This window comes from Oncorhynchus gorbuscha, linkage group LG13, assembly GCF_021184085.1.
Source record: "Oncorhynchus gorbuscha isolate QuinsamMale2020 ecotype Even-year linkage group LG13, OgorEven_v1.0, whole genome shotgun sequence".
In the NCBI taxonomy this organism is placed as follows: domain Eukaryota; kingdom Metazoa; phylum Chordata; class Actinopteri; order Salmoniformes; family Salmonidae; genus Oncorhynchus; species Oncorhynchus gorbuscha.
Window position 1 is genome coordinate 19,616,724 of NC_060185.1, and position 16,532 is coordinate 19,633,255.

The window sequence follows — 16,532 nt, forward strand, 5'->3', positions numbered from 1 at the left end:
ACCACGGGACAGACACTGTGAGACCACAGGACAGACACTGTGAGACCACGGGACAGACACTGTGAGACCACGAGACAGACACTGTGAGACCACGAGACAGACACTGTGAGACCACGGGACAGACACTGTGAGACCACAGGACAGACACTGTGAGACCACGAGACAGACACTGTGAGACCACAGACAGACACTGTGAGACCACGGGACAGACACTGTGAGAACACGAGACAGACACTGTGAGACCACGGGACAGACACTGTGAGACCACGAGACAGACACTGTGAGACCACGGGACAGACACTGTGAGACCACGAGACAGACACTGTGAGACCACAGGACAGACATTGTGAGACCGGTGGAGATAGTTAGTTTATTGGTAATAGGGGTATGGACAGTGATTTAAAACTCAGTGTACATCAGCTAACATTATTATAGCATCCACATCCCCAGAGCATCTCCACCAGGAGGATGATGGGATAATACCATTACTCTACCCTCTGTCATTCACTTTGTTTCTCTCTTCTTCTTCTCTCTGGTCCATCTGGAGAGGGGAGGCAGACAGTCAAGCCAAGGGGATGATAAATAGAACACATTCTATGGATAGAACATTCTCTTGAACACATTCCAGTGATATGAAGTCCACTGACAGGGACTCAGAAGGGACCAGAGAGGCCACTGTTAGTCTTTTCCCAGCATAGAAAATTAGTTACTGCATATCTCAATAGCTCTGAGGCCCAGATTAGCACTCCACTGTTTAGTATGGGAGTGATGGCAGTGTGTGTGTGTGTGTGTGTGTGTGTGTGTGTGTGTGTGTGTGTGTGTGTGTGTGTGTGCGTGCGTGCGTGCGTGTGCGTGCGTGCGTGCGTGCGTGTGTGGAGACAGAGGGTCACATTCCTGCCAGCCATACATCACTAGGTTAATGGCTATATTAGAGCAGCCGCTACTGTTCCTAACGAGAACTGTGTATTGTTTAGTGCAAATATGCATATTCATAAGCTGTTAAATCATTCATAACGTTAACTTTGAACGACATTGTCTCTGATGGCTGCTGCTACTTAGCGTTTTGTCACCTTTGTGTAATCTAACACAGCTGCAGAGGGAGGCGGAGGCCTCTAAGCATGGTGGGAGATGTGCTGCTCCGTTGGTGGGGGTTTCTAATATGGTGTTCATCATTGGAGCCGTTTTGTCTTCTTCCTCCATGCCTGGTCCTCTCTTGGCCTTTTGTGGGTCAGTGTACCAGTATGACTGCAGTGAGGGATGAGCGTTTATCTGCAGCATGACACGTGCCATTTTGGAAAGGGTGGGGGCTAGCTGGGGAAGGTGAGAGAGAGGCAGCCTCAGAGTAATTGACCTGTCAGCATTCTGCCAGTTGCAGCGGAAATTAGAAATACATAATTTTTTAAAACTTTATTTTCAGTTTGCTTTGTTGATATTCGTTTACCTGCACGCACGCTTGGTCAGTGAGTTTCTATGCGATGACAATGATGTGAGGTTAATAATGAAACCTGGGGATGGTGTCTGCTGTGGGCTCTGGGCCCTGTCTCTCAGGGGATGGTGTCTGCTGTGGGCTCTGGGCCCTGTCTCTCAGGGGCTGGTGTCAGCCGTGGGCTCTGGGCCCTGTTTCTCATGGGCTGGTGTCTGCTGTGGGCTCTGGGCCCTGTCTCTTAGGGGATGGTGTCTGCTGTGGGCTCTGGGCCCACTCTCTCAGGGGCTGGTGTCTGCTCTGGGCTGTCGGCCCTGTTTCTCAGGGGCTGGTGTCTGCTGTGGGCTCTGGGCCCTGTCTCTCAGGGGCTGGTGTCTGCTGTGCGCTCTGGGCCCTGTCTCTCAGGGGATGGTGTCTGCTGTGGGCTCTGGGCTCTGTCTCTCAGGCCATGTACAAACCCCATCTATAGAGCTGTTTTCCCCACTGGCTTTAGTTCCACCTGGCTGATCGATGAAACCAGTCAATATGTTTACCTAGCCTCGTGTTTCAATTCTCCCAAAAATAAATGTCTTCATATTTTCCTCACGTATGACTGCACTGCTGTACGGCTCATCCTATAAGCCTGTTGACCCACATGCCACCCTGGCTGAGTCAATATGGGAGTCATAGCTTGACTGAGGAGACTTGTCTGACTCTGCCTGGCTGTTACTCTGAAAATCAATAGCACTATTCTGTGTGTGAATCCCTCTGTGTTGGAGCAGGAGCAAGGGCTGGGATATTAAATCATAGTGAAATGTTAAAGATGGACATGTCAGACCTGCCTGTTCTCCATGTAAATCCCCTTCTAATGAGCTGCTGCTCTCCCCACAGCCACCTGTGTCTTCCACCTGCTAACAACTACACACACTCCCAACACAATAAAGATGAGTGTGAGAGAGTATATGTGTGTGTGTGTGTGTGTGTGTGTGTGTGTGTGTGTGTGTGTGTGTGTGTGTGTGTGTGTGTGTGTGTGTGTGTGTGTGTGTGTGTGTGTGTGTGTGTGTGTGTGTGTGTGTGTGTGTGTGTGTGTGTGTGTGTGTGTGTGTGTGTGTGTGTGTGAGGTTGTGTGTGTATCAGAGAATGGAATGCTATCCCTCTTCCCTGACCAGTCTACTGCCCCCCCCCTATCTGTCTCCCCTCAACCCCAGCTCCCAGTGCCCCTCCCCTGCAGGTTACAGTCTTGATGGTGGGCAATCAGAACAGCACCTCCATCAGCATCTCCTGGGACCCCCCTCCTCCAGACCACCAGAACGGCATCATCCAGGAGTACAAGGCAGGTTACTGAAAGAAGATAGACTGGATGTAACCTGATGACTCTGGCTTACTGAGATGCCATCAGAATCAATATAATACTCTGCCTGATGCCACTGTGACAGGACGCTCTATTCCCCTCTCCCTCTCCCTCTCCCTCTCCCTCTCCCTCTCCCTCTCCCTCTCTTCAGATCTGGTGCCTAGGGAATGAGACACGCTTCCACGTGAATAAGACAGTTGATGCAGCCATCCGGTCGGTGGTTGTGGGGGGGCTTCAGGTGGGGGTGCTGTATCGAGTGGAGGTTGCCGCCAGCACCAGCGCAGGTGTGGGGGTCAAGAGTGAACCTCAGCCCATCGTAATCGGTAAGAGACGGGGAAGGGGGGAGGGGGGGGGGTTAGCTAAAGGGAGATTTATAGTAGAATGATGTAGGAATGTAAAAGTGGTCTATTGATTACTCATCCATAATTACAGAAAAGCCCATTTCACTTTTGACAGATATCGTAAAAAATTAAAAATAAATGAAACATTACTGCAATTAACATGGCCTCTAGGCAGTGAAAACAAAATGCTCAATATTATCACTGATTGGGGCAAAAGTATTTACTATTAGAGAGTGTGTGACATGAATGATCAGTCAGACTGATTGTATTTAAACCATACCTCTGTTATTTTGATATGTAGCTGCCGGGCTGTGGTGTAGTTCTGTGTGATTTATGTGGACCAGGGGCAGATTGTCTGATTTCACCCATAACTGATGGCTTGGCCTGTAGCATACTCTTATTTCCCCAATGCCACTCCTATAATCCATCTCAGTTGTCCAAGCCAAAGATTGCACATATATTGTCATGTGTGCTCTTCCGAGAACCAATTCTTATTGCACTCCATGAAATAGTGTCAGGCAGACAAGTCAGAGTGAGCTTCGATTGGAAGATCGATCCGGAACAGGGTGTGTGCATCTCATCTCACATGGTCTATTTTACTGAAGAAAATTAGAGTCTGAGCTAAGCAAACAGCAGGATCACCTGAGGGGTTGTCATCAGCTTTTAGGATTTCGCCTCCCTCCCCTCTCTCTATCTGCACACCCATGTTCTACTCTCAGTCAATATGTTAGCTGTAATTGACAAGACTCTTGTATTGCCTCTGTATCTTATCGTATCTACTGTTCTATACCTGGAGCCCAATCCTAACTACAAGTCTGTGCATAGAATTCACATTTTCCTGTTGAGGTCGAAGGCATATCTTGAGGTAGAATTGAGCTCTTAGTGAATATGTGGGGGGGGTTAACATGGTTTATTACAAAATGGTTTATTACAATGCTGACTACTTTTTCAGCATTGTTTTTTAAACAATTAACCTGGCATACACACCCTCACACTGGTCACCCTGTCCCCCCTGTCCCCCCTGTCCCCTTTGTCCCTCCTTTCCCCCTGTCCCTCCTGTCCCCCCTGTCCCCCTGTCCCTCCTGTCCCCCCTGTCCCCCTGTCCCCCTGTCCCTCCTGTCCCCCCTGTCCCTCCTGTCCCCCCTGTCCCCCTGTTCCTCCTGTCCCCCCTGTCCCTCCTGTCCCCCCTGTCCCTCCCACCCCAGGTAAGGACTTCCGTGACGTGATCATAAGTGGGAACAGGAACAACAGCATCACGGAGCAGATCACAGACGTGGTGAAGCAGCCAGCGTTCATAGCGGGGATCGGAGGGGCCTGCTGGGTTATCCTCATGGGCTTCAGTATCTGGCTGTACTGGAGGAGGAAGAAGAGGAAGGGGCTCAGCAACTACGCAGGTTAGACAGGCAGACTGGAGAGTGCACACAGACACCAATTCTGCACACAACATACAAAATCTACTGTACTTGCGCAAATACACACCCTACCTCTGGGAGCTTGTTTTCTTGCCACCAATGCAGAGTACTCAACAAACTTCCTCATTAGCATCCTATGTTTAAAATACTTATTTATTGACTCTATTGTGAGGGGATATTTCTATTGTCTGAGATGGTGAGGCTCAGATGGAATATATTGAAGCAAAGCAGAGTCTTGGCGCGAATCAAGTTGTGATGTTTGACACATCCTCCCACGGTGTTGATACTAGCCTAGGGTGGCATGGCCTGAGTGGGTCGCTGGTATAACTGACTCTGCTGGTCTGGCCGGTCACTCAGGACTGAGCCATGCTGGAGCTGGAGCCAGTCCATCCATCCTCCTACACACCGACCCTGGCATTTCAGAATGAGTGTGGGTGCTCGACCCCAGTCAGGACAGTCAACCACCATGGACAGCCTTCCTCTGCCAGCCTATTTAATTAGAGAGTGGGAAGTAGATGGCACATTAGCAATGCATGTAATGTTATTCAACAATGGCTTTAGGACTTTAAATCAACAGTACAAGAACAATTGTTCTCTCGCTCTCTCAATAGTTTGTATTTTTTCTCTTTTTTAATTCCTTCAGCAATTTGACTTTAGAACTTGAACAGTTCTTGATTTTTTTTATTTCTTTTTATTTTATTTCACCTTTATTTAACCAGGTAGGCTAGTTGAGAACACCTTTATTTAACCAGGTAGGCTAGTTGAGAACACCTTTATTTAACCAGGTAGGCTAGTTGAGAACACCTTTATTTAACCAGGTAGGCTAGTTGAGAACACCTTTATTTAACCAGGTAGGCTAGTTGAGAACACCTTTATTTAACCAGGTAGGCTAGTTGAGAACACCTTTATTTAACCAGGTAGGCTAGTTGAGAACACCTTTATTTAACCAGGTAGGCTAGTTGAGAACACCTTTATTTAACCAGGTAGGCTAGTTGAGAACACCTTTATTTAACCAGGTAGACTAGTTGAGAACACCTTTATTTAACCAGGTAGGCTAGTTGAGAACACCTTTATTTAACCAGGTAGGCTAGTTGAGAACACCTTTATTTAACCAGGTAGGCTAGTTGAGAACACCTTTATTTAACCAGGTAGGCTAGTTGAGAACACCTTTATTTAACCAGGTAGGCTAGTTGAGAACACCTTTATTTAACCAGGTAGGCTAGTTGAGAACACCTTTATTTAACCAGGTAGGCTAGTTGAGAACACCTTTATTTAACCAGGTAGGCTAGTTGAGAACACCTTTATTTAACCAGGTAGGCTAGTTGAGAACAGGTTCTCATTTGATGTTGCCACAGTCAGTCAAATGGCTGTAACCTGTTCTTAATTTCTGTTTGTTACATTTTGTGTATGTTGTGTAATCTTTTTGGTGCTGTCTCTACATCTCTATGGCTTCTGAGCTGCTTTTTGGGTCATGTTGATGGGCCCCCTCCTCTGGCCCCCTTTGGCCTCACTGTCCCTCACTGTCCCTCAGCCCCAGTGTGCAGAGCTCCCCCCAATGCACTGCTTACAGCACCTCTGCAGGCTTTTAACACACAACTTTTCTGTCTTCTTGTTTTGCAGTTCAGTCCTTCACCTTCACCCCTGCAGGTACTGTTCATTTGTCCGTCCCCCCCTCCCCTCCTCACCTCCTGCCACAGGTCCCCCTCCCCTCCTCACCTCCTGCCACAGGTCCCTCTCCTCTCCTCTCCTCTCCTCTGCTGCCTACATTATATATGTTTGACAGACTCCAAGCCTTGCCCAATACAAATCAAATCCCTACCTTGAGGTGGCAAAACACCATATTTCACACCTGTTTTCCCGCTGCAGTAGATGGATAGAAATGGCTTTTAATTGGGCTGCAGACAACTGTCCCTATCCCAGCTGAGTCATCAGCCTGGTTGTCATACTGTACTGTGTTGCTGTGTGTCTATGTATGGGTGTTTTGACCAATGTTTCGATGAACATCCGTCTGTCTGGTATCTCTGTTGTGTCTCTCCTCTTGATGGTAGTGGGTATTCCTCCTTAAGATGCTTGACTCCCCTCTTGATGTTCCTGTGAGATGTATGCATTGGGCTTGAAGGGGTCCTTCTCTTTCTACAGGTGTTGGTGTTGATTGGTAGTTATATGTGATTATGTTCCCCCTCTGAAATATCCTCAATGGCTACTTGTTTGTATTTTTGATGGTAGTTTTCTTTAAATCAAATTCAAATCAAATGTTATTTGTCACATACACATGGTTAGCAGATGTTAATGCGAGTGTAGCGAAATGCCCCCTGTCCCAGGTGTAACAGGTGTTAAGTTGCTCCTCTACTCTATGTCCTGGACTAATATGTTAATTGCAGTTAGTTTGATAACTGTAACAATGTTATCCCTATATTGTAAAGCATTCACAGTACATGCTCTCCCAAAGTAGACATGACTGGCACCAATGTTGAGTAAGCGAGCAATCAGCCTCTGTCTCTCGATGGAATAAACTGTAAATACAGGAGAGAAAAGCCTCTGTCTGCTCAGTGAACTCTCCTGGAGAGAGAGAGGGATGCGATGGAGAATGGAGGAGAACATAGTCCATTACAGATTAAATGAGTCCCTCAGACTGGGGTTCCTCTCTACTGGTCCAGTACCAGCAGTGTGACTGAGATAAGGCCAGTGCAGGGAGGCTGGCTGGGGGTTCTGGCTGTAGTCTTGCCACTCCAGTCAACACATCCTCTCTGTGATACACCCCCTGCTATAAGGACACAAGGCGAGACTCAAATGCAGACACAGGAAGCAGATGGTTGAGCTCTGATATGTATTAATCCAAGGGGTAGGCAAGAGGTAGGTCAGGGACAGGTGAGAGTCCAAAACAGTACCAGACGAAACACAGGGATAACTACACCGGGGATAATAAGCGACACCTGGAGGGGGGTGGAGACAATCACAAGGACAGGTGAAACAGATCAGGGTGTGACACCTGCTTCTCTCCCCGATCTCCCTATTCTCACCTGGTGCTCTGGCCGCTGGGAGATAAGTGATCCACTCAAACGTACTAGTGAAACTGAAGAGTGTATGTGTGTGTGTATTAGATTGTAAGCACACTGCACTGAGGCTAGAGGATCAGGTTGGTGTCCACTGGAAGATGACATTTGAGTCCAGGACTAAAAGGGGCGAACAGGACTGGTTTAGATAGACTTAATATGAAAATGATGGTGGTTGTATTTTAGTGGTGTGTCATTTTAGGGTGTTCACTAGCTAGGAGCTAGGAGATGAGGTGATGCCCACACAGTGTCCTCCCGTCTGTCTCCTACAGTAAAGCAGTCATACAGGAGACTAAATCACGGGTTTGTGGAGGCACGCGGCCAGCAGGGAAGAAGATTTGATGGAATTTGTATATGCTGATTATGTCCTCCCCCCTTTAATGGTTATTAAAGGGGATTAATCTGTATTCATATTGGAGAAAGTGCTTATCTGGGCACAGCCACGTCAGGCTGGCTAACATTAAAGTCCTCCACAGCAGAGCAGAAATGTGTCTGAGCACAGATATGGACATCAGAGGCCTCCCCACGGCAGAGCACAGTATCAGCCTCCATATTCCCTTCTCCCTCCTCTTCTTCTTCTCCTAGTAAATGGAGAGAGAGAGAAAGAGAATAGTTTATTGGTAGTGGAACAAAGAGAAGTAGCTATAGAGTAGTTGTCAGAGCTCAATGCAAATAAACCCGTGTGGTATGACTGAAGCAAAAGAACAGTAAAGGTTTAAGAAGGGAGTTCTTATTTTAATCATTATCCTGTGTTGTGGTTTGTTTTACTCTCATACTGCAACATGCTCATGTACCGTTCAAGAATGATTATGGTAAAGATGTTTTGGTTGGTCAAATCTGTAGTGGTTGATGACACAGTGGAGAGGTTATCCTACCAGCAGCTCCTTTCTGTGTCACACCCAAGCCACTTCCTTCATTTAGAAAACCCCATCTCCTCTCCTCCTTTCTTCTTGTTTTCTCTGAGGACTTTATTTAGCCCGTGCCTGGGCTTGTCGGGAAATAAACCTGAGTGGGGAGAGGAGAGAAGAAATGTTCAGCCCTCCTCCTCCTCCCTTTAATCTCCATCTAGACAACAAATGAGCCAAAATACTATCAGCTCCTCAACTCAAGCAGGGTTCTCTTTTGTCCTTCTCCCCCTGTCATCTGCACAGGGTGCTTTCCAAAACTCTGGGATTCTTTACCTCTTTTCTTTCTATTTCCCGTGATCCATTGAAGTTTTACATTCTCAGTCTTCTGATGTATTCTTGTCATCATCCGTGTTGAGCAGAGATGAAAAGGTCTCTTACTCTGAGCTGCTAAAGTTTTACTAGCTGCTGACAAAGACCCTTATTTATTATCTATAGATCACTGTAATGGAACAGGCCACATCATGGCTTCTGAGAGTCATGCTAGTCAGAGTACCCTGCTACTAGAGGGATCTGTAACTCACTCCCATCCAGCCCCCACACATCTAATTCTACCTGACTAATGAGCCCTCTGTCTTTTCTAATCATTTTGTTTTTCTAATCACAAATCCGATAATAACTCAAACCAACATTTTTTAAATCAAATTAGTTTCTGCTCTGATCAAGCATCTTGTCCTTGGGAGAAATACACTACGTGTCACTTTATGCAAACAAATGCAATCTGCTATCTTATTCACAGCATCTTTTTCAAATGTACATGATAAGAATGGACACTGTGAGGCCTCTGCATTCCGTAGTGAAGCCATCAATATCCAGCCAGCTGCAGAAGACATTGGGAGGACACATGAGTATGGGGTGTAGTGGTCTGATCGTTCACAAGGAAAATTCCTGATAATGATTGGGTGCTAAAATCATCATTACCCTCTCTGTTCAACTGGTATTAGTGTTGTTAATAGAGCCTTCATGTGGTCATCAATGTCATTGAAACTATGTGAAAACTCAACGTGTTGCTTTGTCTTTTCTCTCGTCCTTTTTATGTCTTGGCCCCCCTCTTTCCTCTCCTCCACTCTGACCCCAGTGACGTTTCAGCGTGTTGATGGAGGTCTGATGAGCAATGGAAGGTGAGTGTTCTACCCGTCAGTGTTCCATCAGGGAAAGAGAGCCCTTCTCTCCACACGCAGAGCCGAACAACTCCACACCTATCATCAGTCTGCCAATCAAAACCCACAACATACACAACACATCACCTCTATTCTGAAGGGTTTTCAAACCAACTCCCTAACACCCAGTAACCCAGTCAAACATTATGCTATAACATTATGCTATAACATTAGACTATAACATTATACTGTAACATTATGCTATAACATTAGAATATAACATTAGACTATAAGATTAGACTATAACATTAGACTATAACATTAGACTATAACATTAGGCTATTCATCTAATTTTCAACAGAAATCTGGGCAGGGTCTGTTTTGGTTTTATTGTGGGGGTCTTCCGGTTAAGCACTTCAGGCCAATAATTCGCAGCTAGCTAGCTAACTCACTTGCTATCGCTTCTCACAACTCTCCAAACATGGATTCATACAAAACTGGCCTTTTTTGTTTGGTAAAGGGATGCCAAAATAACTGGCATGAACGGAGGCTGTTCATGGAGCAGGAGTGTTTTGGCTACCTGACTTTTGTGAGGAGTGAGTGCAGTTGTGAGGCGCCTTTTGATTTGCACCCACCACTAAGGACGATGGGTCTCTTCGGATTTGGCTCAAAGCATTGAACTTGAAGAAACTACCAAACCGGCTCTGTGTGTTCCAGTGGCTGTCAGTGCCATTTAAGATGATGGAGGACTATTTATTTTTTCATGAGCATGGCCTTATTTATTATTTTAGCAATATTGGATGGCTCTTATTCATAGTCAATTGACCCAGGTCAATGTAACAGCAATAGGTTTAGGCTACTACATTGTACTCTAATTTCCCTTATACACATTGCTACAACGTAGCCTATGAATTAAAGTTTACAATGTAGATGCACACAGGTTGAGAGACAAATTCAAGGTGACAGACAGTGACACATGAACAGACAGTGACATTCAATACCACCTTGCAGACTCTAGCCTGCATCTAGCTGCTATAGGGTGTAATCATTAGACCAACAGTTGCAAACAAGATTTTCTATTGGACAAATTCAGGTATGTTTGTCCATGTATTGTTCCGTTTGCTTCCATTTAAGAAACATTTTCAACGGACTTGGCAGTATGAATACACCTCTGATCACGCATAAACACAGTTCACTTTCATAGCAGCCACGTGGTATTTCTTCTCGCATCTCTCCTCCTCTCACCTCTTCCCTTTGCTTGTGGACATCAATGCACAACACATCAGCTGTATGTGACCAGGTAAAAACAAACTTTCCAAGCCGAACCGCTACACACAGCCTACATTGTTGTCACCATATTTTTTACATTTTTATTTTACCTTTATTTAACTAGGCAAGTCAGTTAAGAACAAATGATTATTTTCAATGACGGCCTAGGAACATTGGGTTAACTGCCTGTTCAGGGGCAGAACAACAGATGTGTACCTTGTCAGCTCGGGGGTTTGAACTTGCAACCTTCCGGGTACAAGTCCACACTCTAACCACTAGGCTACCCTGCTAGCTGACTGGGGTGGCAGGTACCCTAGTGGGGCGGCAGGTACCCTTGTGGGGCGACAGGTACCTTAGTGGGGCGGCAGGTAGCCTAGTGGGGCAGCAGGTAGCCTAGTGGGGCGGCAGGTACCCTAGTGGGGCGGCAGGTAGTCTAGTGGTTAGAGCGTTGGGCCAGTAACCAAAGGTTGCTGGATTGAATCCCCGAGCTGACAAGGTAAAAAGATTTTGTTCTGCCAATGAACAAGGCAGTTAACCCATTGTTCCCCGGTAGGCCATCACTGTAAACTGACTTGCCTAGTTAAAAAAAGGTTAAATAGATATTTTTTAATGAATAACGTGTTGGTAAACCTGCTACAATCATGCAGTAATGTTACAGTGTACAGTCAGTAAGCAGTTACACCGGCGGGCCACGGTGGCAATAAATTATAATCCAATACCGAAAGCTTACCTTGACTTGGAAGAGTTACAGTGTTGTGTTGGAAAGGCATAGCCAGCTGGCTAACATAGCATCGCTCTGAGCAGGGTGTTTCAGCAGGCTGAACTAGCTAACTGCATTTGTGTGAAACTGAAAGTGGAAAAAATTATACTCTCTCTTTTTTCTCCTTCATTTTGGAAGAAATGTATTTGTTCAACTAGTGTCTTTCTCTCTCTTTGAGTCAACTACTCACCACATTTTATACACTGCTGTGCTACCAGCTGTAGCTTGTGCTTTCAGTGTTAGATTCATTATCTGATACTTTGATGGGCTGGACAACATGCCAGTTCATGCTGCAAGAACTCTGATAGGCTGGAGGACAGAAATTCTACCAGGTTTACTTCAAAATGCATTTAACGGATAAAATACCATTAACCTTGATGAAGCTGAAGCTGAATCTACTCCAGGGTGATTGTCATGGTTGTCGTAAGAACGGGACCAAGGCGAAGTGAAACTAAAGAAAAAATATATAAAAAATAAACGAACAACTAAAGCTGCCTACGTGGTGCACAGACAAACACAAAACAATATCCCACACAGGTGGGAGAAATATTTACTTAAATATGATCCCCAATTAGAGACAATGATTACCAGCTGCCTCTAATTGGGAATCATACAAAACACCAACATAGAAAATATAAACTAGAACACAACAAAGAAATGATAAACTAGAATACCCCCTAGTCATGCCCTGACCTACTACACCATAGAAAAACAAATGCTCTCTATGGTCAGGGCATGACAGTGATCTTGCGGAATGCTTTGCTGTGTCCCAGGGAGTAGTGAGCAGAATCCTGTCCTACTCGATTGACACAATGGAGGAGCACATGAGGATCTACATTCCATGGCTTCCGAGAGAGACGATTGAGAACACAATGCCTCAGTGCAACACCACTTGCATCATCGACTGCTCTGAAAATACTCTTCAAAAAGCACAAAATCTCCATTCCAGATGGGAGTCATACAGTCACTATTATTCGAGCAAAACTCTACAGCAGTGCTTCCCAAACTTTTTATAGTCCCGTACCCCTTCAAACATTCAAACTCCAGCTGCGTACCCCCTCTAGCACCAGGGTCAGCTGTACCTCCTCTAGCACCAGGGTCAGCTGTACCCCCTCTAGCACCAGGGTCAGTCAGCACTCTCTCAAATGTTGTTTTTTTGCCATCATTGTAAGCCTGCCACACTCACACTATACGATACATTTAGTAAACATAAGAATGAGTGTGAGTTTTTGTCACAACCCGACTCGTGGGAAGTGACAAAGATCTCTTATTTAGCCATCTTACATATACAACTTTATTTGTTAATAAAAATGGTTAATAATTCACCACAGGTTAATGAGAAGGGTGTGCTTTAAAGGATGTTCATAGCTCTGCAATGTTTGGTTGTATTGGAGGGAGTCTCAGTCTTAAATCATTTTCCTCACACACAGTCTGTGCCTGTATTTAGTTTTCATGCTAGTAAGGGCCGAGAATCCACTCTCACATAGGTATGTGGTTGCAAAGGGCAGCAGTGTCTTAAAACATTCTTAGGGATAGCCCACTTTTTTATAATTTGTGCCTAAATGACATACCCAAATCTAACTGCCTGTAGCTCAGGCCCTGAAGCAATGATATGCGTATTATTGATACCATTGCAAAGGAAACACTTTCAAGTTTGCGGAAATGTGAATTGCATATAGGAGAATATAACACAATAGATCTGGTAGAAGAAAATACAAAGAAAAAAAACAACTGGTCTTTTTCTACCACGATCTTTGAAATGCAAGAGAAATGTCATAGTTCTAGCCATCACTCTGGTTGTAAATTTCCGATATTGTCCACAAGATGGCAGCAGTGTATGTGCAAAGTTTCAGATAGATAACTTGAAAAATTAGTGAACAATAATACATATGGTGTCAAGTCCGCAGGTACATTTGGGCAAATCGTTAAGGAAACATTCGCATTCATATTCCATTTTTCATACAAACGTGATTTGACTCGTTAAAACAACGTTTAGAGGGAGGTTTTCACATATTCCTTTTTTTGCAAATTGAACGAGTGGAAATACAAAATCGATCGCACGTGCTATTTGGACCTTTTTATGACATGAAAAATGATTTTATCTAACAAAACGTCACTTCATGTTATCTCTGGGACCCTTTGGATGATAAATCAGAGCAAGATATCAGAATGTAAGTACACATTTCACCTTCAGAGATGAATTTATCAAACCTATTCATTGTGAAAAAAGTGTTTTGTTGTTAGGTTCTCCCCTCAAACAATAACATGGCACTTTTTGGCATTAATAACTACTGTAAATTGGACAGTGCAGTTATATTAACAAGAATGTAAGCTTTCAGCTGATATAAGACACTTATATGTACCAACATTTGTTGTTTCTCTAAAATCTGTGAACTTGATATAACGCGCTGCATGATTTACAACTGTCCTGTTGATGGAACGCCGATCCTTAAGAAGCACTATTTGCCAAGGCAAAGAGCGCAGCCCAATCCAGAAATCTGTCAGTGGCTTTTGATTAAATTACATTTTCACAGAATCGCTTGATGCAATTTCGATGAGGCTCTCTTGTTCAGATATCGGTACGTGTACTGGAGGCAGGGCATGAAAGGGATAACGAATCCAGTTGTGTTTGTCATCCGTTTCGGGAAGTACCTGCGTAATTCTGCACCCAAATCACTCATGTGCTTCGCTATATCACATAAGCTTGAGTTCATTTGCACACAAAAAATCATACAATGATGGAAAGGCCTGTGTGCTGTCCTTGTTAATGCAGAGAGAGAAGAGCTCCAACTTTTTAATCATAGCCTCAATTTTGTCCCGCACATTGAATATAGTTGCAGAGTCCCTGTAATCCTAGATTCAGATCATTCAGGTGAGATAAACATCATCCAGGTAGGGCAGTCATATGAGAAACTCGTCATCATACAAGCGGTCAGACAAGTGAAAATGATGGTCAGTAAAGAAAACGTTAAGCTCGTCTCTATTAAAAAAAACACATCAATACTTTGCCCCTTGATAACCAGTGCACTTCTGTATGTTGTAAAATCATTACATGGTTACTGCCCATATCATTGCATAGTGCAGAAAATACACGAGAGTTCAGGGTTAACAAAGTTAACCATTTTCATTGTAGTGTCCAAAACGTCTTTCAAGCTGTCAGGCATTCCCTTGGCAGCGGGAGCCTCTTGGTGGATGCTGCCGTGTACCCAAGTGGCGTCAGGAGCAACTGCTTGCACGCATGTTACCACTCTACCATGTCTCCCTGTCTTGGCTTTTGTGCCATCAGTACAGATACCAACACATCTTGACCATCAAACTCTATTTGATGTCACAAAGCTGTTCAGTACTTTAAAAATATAATTTCCTGTTGTCCTGGTTTCCAGAAGAGGATTTCTTCCATAATTGCCCCCTCATTAACATAATGGGCATATACCAGGAGCTGTGCCATGCCCCCCACGTCTGTTGACTCATCCAGCTGCAACACATATCATTCACTGGCTTGTATGCAAAGCAGTAATTGTTTCAAAACATCTCCTGCCATGTCACTGATGCATCGTGACACTGTGTTGTTTGATGAAGATATTGTCTGTATAGGTTTCACATTTCACATTCTTAAAATAAAGTGGTGATCCTAACTGACCTAAAACAGATTTTTACTTGGATTAAATGTCAGGAATTGTGAAAAACTGAGTTTAAATATACTTGGCTAAGGTGTATGTAAACTTTTGACTTCAACTGTATATATAGTTTCCTATTTAATCTGAATAATTTTAATGTTCATACATTTGAAATATACTGTAGCTTTGCCTGTTCCTGATAATTACATCCAATCAGTGCTGTTGTTATGCCTTCTTCAATCTATTTCAACGTTTTAAAAATCAACATCAAAATGTCTCTTGCAGACCAAGAGGGAAGGCTGTTTATCAAGTGCCACACTGAAAATCAAACCCAGAATCAAACTGAAAACACATTTGAAACCCTTAGACATGCCTCCTCATCCTTCATTTCAAAATGTTAAGTATCAAAGAAAATGTCAAGTCAGTGGAATTTCATAGTGTTTTCATTAACACCATAATTTGCCAAGTGCAAGATGAGTTATGGTATGCTTAGGTAAGTTCATGAAGTGCCATATGAAAATTAAGAGCCATACAAGGTACAATTAAAATATTAATAAATCACAAGGAGTTATCTGTAGGCATTAGATAAACATGTATGAAGAGCTCTCTCTGTCAGCTCTACGTTATTATCTAAGCATAACTCTTAATTGGCGTGTTTTTTGTCTTGCCTTGTACAGCTCGCTTTACAAGGCACAACTATTTCAAAACACAAGTTATTAGGCCTGAGCCTTGATACCACATAGATGAACATATTTGGAGCACAGAGTTAGTCTACCTGACTGGAACTCGTCTACTCTCCTTGGCAGCATATGTGTGAAATAAAATGCCTTCAGTTTAGGGATAAGATCAGCACAGAACTTCACATCAAAAGTCACATCAATAACAACCTGCTCGGATGGACCCTAGATCAGCAGTTTGCATCTCTCCAGTCCTGTGCAGAGCATGCCCATTTGCATCTGCATGTAGTACCCACGGGTTCCATTAGGTTTCCGCTGAGGAACCCCATCTGCCAGCTTCACATCAGTGAGTTTACCAGAGAACAGTTCAGTCAGAGACTCACACTTCTTACTCAGAACAGGACATTTGATTTCTAGAAGTTCTTGAGAGTTTAACACTCCGCCTGGGCTTCCAGAAAGACATGTCTCCTTGACACTCACTACTGTGCCTCTACTCTCCAGCCATGTGTAGGCCACCTGCTCATTCTCCTTGCCATATGGGGTTGCTGAGTTCCCATGGAACCGGGGGGAGAAATGCTCCCGCACAAAGTTGTCGAGATATGTTGAGATGCGCACAGGAACCTTCTTTGCTGAGCTAGCAGTGGT

The 16,532-nt window shown here is 44.4% G+C and overlaps 1 protein-coding gene across 2 annotated transcripts in view; it reads left to right on the forward strand.

Annotated features, from left to right (window-relative positions):
• The window catches only part of robo2 (roundabout, axon guidance receptor, homolog 2 (Drosophila)), a 682,751-nt gene that overhangs the window by 606,640 nt on the left and 59,579 nt on the right, over positions 1 to 16,532 (forward strand). For both annotated transcript variants that reach the window (XM_046293777.1, XM_046293776.1), the window contains exons 16-20: positions 2,611 to 2,735; positions 2,905 to 3,076; positions 4,300 to 4,488; positions 6,127 to 6,153; positions 9,543 to 9,585. In XM_046293777.1, coding sequence (XP_046149733.1) covers positions 2,611 to 2,735; positions 2,905 to 3,076; positions 4,300 to 4,488; positions 6,127 to 6,153; positions 9,543 to 9,585 — 556 coding nt within the window. The remainder of the gene's footprint in view (positions 1 to 2,610; positions 2,736 to 2,904; positions 3,077 to 4,299; positions 4,489 to 6,126; positions 6,154 to 9,542; positions 9,586 to 16,532) is intronic.